The sequence below is a fragment of the Myotis brandtii genome, unplaced genomic scaffold (genome assembly GCF_000412655.1).
Source record: "Myotis brandtii unplaced genomic scaffold, ASM41265v1 scaffold8014, whole genome shotgun sequence".
NCBI classification, from domain to species: domain Eukaryota; kingdom Metazoa; phylum Chordata; class Mammalia; order Chiroptera; family Vespertilionidae; genus Myotis; species Myotis brandtii.
In genome coordinates this window covers 6,692-9,654 of record NW_005371225.1, presented here as the reverse complement: position 1 = coordinate 9,654, position 2,963 = coordinate 6,692, and the positions used below count along the sequence as shown (strand labels likewise).

The window sequence follows — 2,963 nt, the reverse complement described above, 5'->3', positions numbered from 1 at the left end:
AGGAGAGAAGGGAACGCCCAGCCCCACAGCAGGAGCAGCAGAGCCAGGAGCTGAGCCAGGACTGATCCACACTGTTCCCTCCTCTGAGCTGAGCCTGAGCTGAGGGGTAGGACTAGGCGCCCGGACCCTTGTCCTGCCTGTCCCTCCCTGTACAGTGTCACCGCCACTGAGACAGAGGGGACAGGCCCCATAACATCACATCCTGGGGGCTTCCCTGTGAGTCCCCTCTCCCAGGCGGTCAGGGTCAGAACTGACAGGAAATCTAAGCTCTGGACAAGGATTCTCTCCTTTCACACTTTGAGACACCGAGGCCCAAACAGGGGAAGGGATGTCCAAGTCAGCAAATCCAGAGGGGCCTGAATCCCTTATTGCTCAGCCCCTGTCCGCAAGGAGGCACCCACCTCCTCCCCATAGAGCCCCTCACATACCCATCTCCGTGCCTGACCCTGTGGGTAGGAGAGACTGATCCTCAGAGCCTCCTGAAATGAGGATGAGGCAGGGGGGGTGGTGGCGGTCATCTCTCCACATGATCTCAGCTCCTGCTCCCCCAGCCTGCACCCCCACATCACTCTCTGCCATGACCACCCCACCCATCACTGCCTCTGACCCTGGGACACCCCGCCCCCCTGGGACACAAGCTGGTCCTTGAGGATCTGGGTCACTCGATCCCCTGACAGACTCTCAGGACTTGCTGGGTGGGATGTGCTCCCTCTGAGCAGAGCTCCCCGGGACTCACCAGCTGTGGAGGTGGGCTTTGTGGGTGGGCGGTTGGGGCCTCCAGTGGGTCCTGGAAATGAGGACAGGAAGAGGGTGAGAGGCTTGGGCTGAGCCTGCACCCCATTTCACACAGACACCCTCTTTCATCTGTGCTGTAGCCACTGAGAACCTCCCACTGCTTCAGTATCCAGGTGAGGGGAAGGGAGTGGAGGGGGTGGGAGGCCTCCTTGGGGCGACCATCCCTGCAGCCCCTCATTCCCTTACAGCCCATGATTTTATAGGGACAAGACCCTTAGCTGACATCTCAGCAGACAGGGTCAGGGGCCCTCACCTGAGACCAGGAGCTCCAGGGACTCACTGGGGAGTGACAGCAGGAAGGGGGAGGTGCTGTGTGAGCTGTAGCACCTGTAGGTGCCCCCGTGGGCTGAGGTCACAGGACTCAAGAAGAACTCCGCCTGGAACTGCTGAGCTCCGTGCTCTGATCTCAGACGCAAGGGAGGATCCACTGCCCCCTCCCTGGACAGAAGGAACATGTCCCTAGAGCTCTGTGACTGACACAGCAGGGTCACATTCTCTCCTGAGGCCACCCTGAGGCCTGGCTGCACCGAGAGGGAGGGTGCATATGGCAGGTGTCCTAGAGAGAGGGAGGGAGGGTGAGGGCTGCCTGCCCACCTTGTTCTGACCTGAGAGTCACCAGGTCTCTCTCTGAGGACCCTCCTCTCTGTCTGTCTCTGTTTCTCTGACTCTCCCCTCTCCCCTCCCACCCCCTGCTTCTCTCTGTCTCTCCCTCCCTGGGGCCTGCACTGTCATTCTGGCCTCACCACCTGAGACCCCAGCAGGGCCTGTGCAGAGTCTGGTCCCTGACTGAACCCACTGGCTCCTCACCTGCCACCAGGATGTCCAGGGGGTCACTGGGGGCCGACCACTCAGAGGAGAGGTTGTATCCACTGTAGCATCTGTACCGGCCCCCGTGGGAGCGAGGGTCTGTCAGGCAGGTGTCCTAGAGAGAGGGAGGGAGGGTGAGGGCTGCCTGCCCACCTTGTTCTGCCCTGAGAGTCACCAGGTCTCTCTCTGAGGACCCTCATCTCTGTCTGTCTCTGTTTCTCTGACTCTCCCCTCTCCCCTCCCACCCCCTGCTTCTCTCTGTCTCTCCCTCCCTGGGGCCTGCACTGTCATTCTGGCCTCACCACCTGAGACCCCAGCAGGGCCTGTGCAGAGTCTGGTCCCTGACTGAACCCACTGGCTCCTCACCTGCCACCAGGATGTCCAGGGGGTCACTGGGGGCCGACCACTCAGAGGAGAGGTTGTATCCACCGTAGCATCTGTACCGGCCCCCGTGGGAGCTGCTCACGGTGTCCAGGGGGAAGTGGGCCTGAGAGAGCCCAGCCTGGGGCCGCAGGACGAGGCTCTGGGGGAGTTCCCGTCCCCCGTCCTTGTGCAGAGCGAATCTGTCATAGCCGACATCAGAGCGACACTGGAGGGTCAGGCTCTGTCCAGAGGCCACGATGAGGCCCTGCTGGGTCAGGAGGGAGGGCTTCCCAGAATCACCTGTGGAGACCAGACATGAATTACAGGGGCGGCTCCTCCCATAAACCCCTTCTCCTGTTCTGGCCCACAGGTCTCACTGTCTCTCTCTGTGTCTCTGGCCCAGGTGCCCCTATAACCACTGCACCTTCTCCAAAGGGGCTCCCCTCATAGTAAGGATTAAAATTATGTATCCGGTGCCTCAATCCTTTGATGAGACAATAATGGGACTTACCTGGAACCAGGAGCTCCAGGGCATCACTGGGGAGTGACCACACTTTGGGGATGTTCCTGTAACAGCCATAGCATCTGAACCACCACATGCGACTGGGGGTCATGGGGCCCACAGGGAACAGAGCCTGGGACCAACCACTGGGCTGTGGCTGTAAGTCCAGGGCCGACGAGAACCTGTGATCTCCTTCCTTAGTCAGAATGAACCTGTCAAATCCCTGCCATGAGCCACACTGGAGGGTCACTTTCCCTCCTGAGGTCACCACAGGGCTGGGCAGGGCTGAGAGGCTGGGTTTGCTGTAGGATCCTAGGAGAGGAGGAGGCAGCATGTAAAATGGGCTCACACCTTCCTCTTGTTCTTCAGGGCTGGGCTGTGAGAGGGAGACACCCTGAGAGCAGACCCCCTTCCTGAGGGCAGAGCCTGAGGCTGGGACCCCTGAGTGTCCTCTCACCTGTCACCACCAGCTCCAGGGGGTCACTGCGCTCTGACC

General features: G+C 60.6%; 1 protein-coding gene across 1 annotated transcript; it reads right to left on the bottom strand.

The window, feature by feature from the left end:
• Positions 1 to 428: 428 nt before the first annotated feature.
• Positions 429 to 2,957, bottom strand: LOC102251202 (leukocyte immunoglobulin-like receptor subfamily A member 6; the record flags this gene model as incomplete). Its single annotated transcript, XM_014531393.1, has 5 exons — positions 429 to 479; positions 1,049 to 1,351; positions 1,969 to 2,265; positions 2,477 to 2,779; positions 2,925 to 2,957. Coding segments are annotated over 5 exons (987 nt in total), but the record flags the coding sequence as incomplete, so codon positions are not given.
• Positions 2,958 to 2,963: the final 6 nt, after the last annotated feature.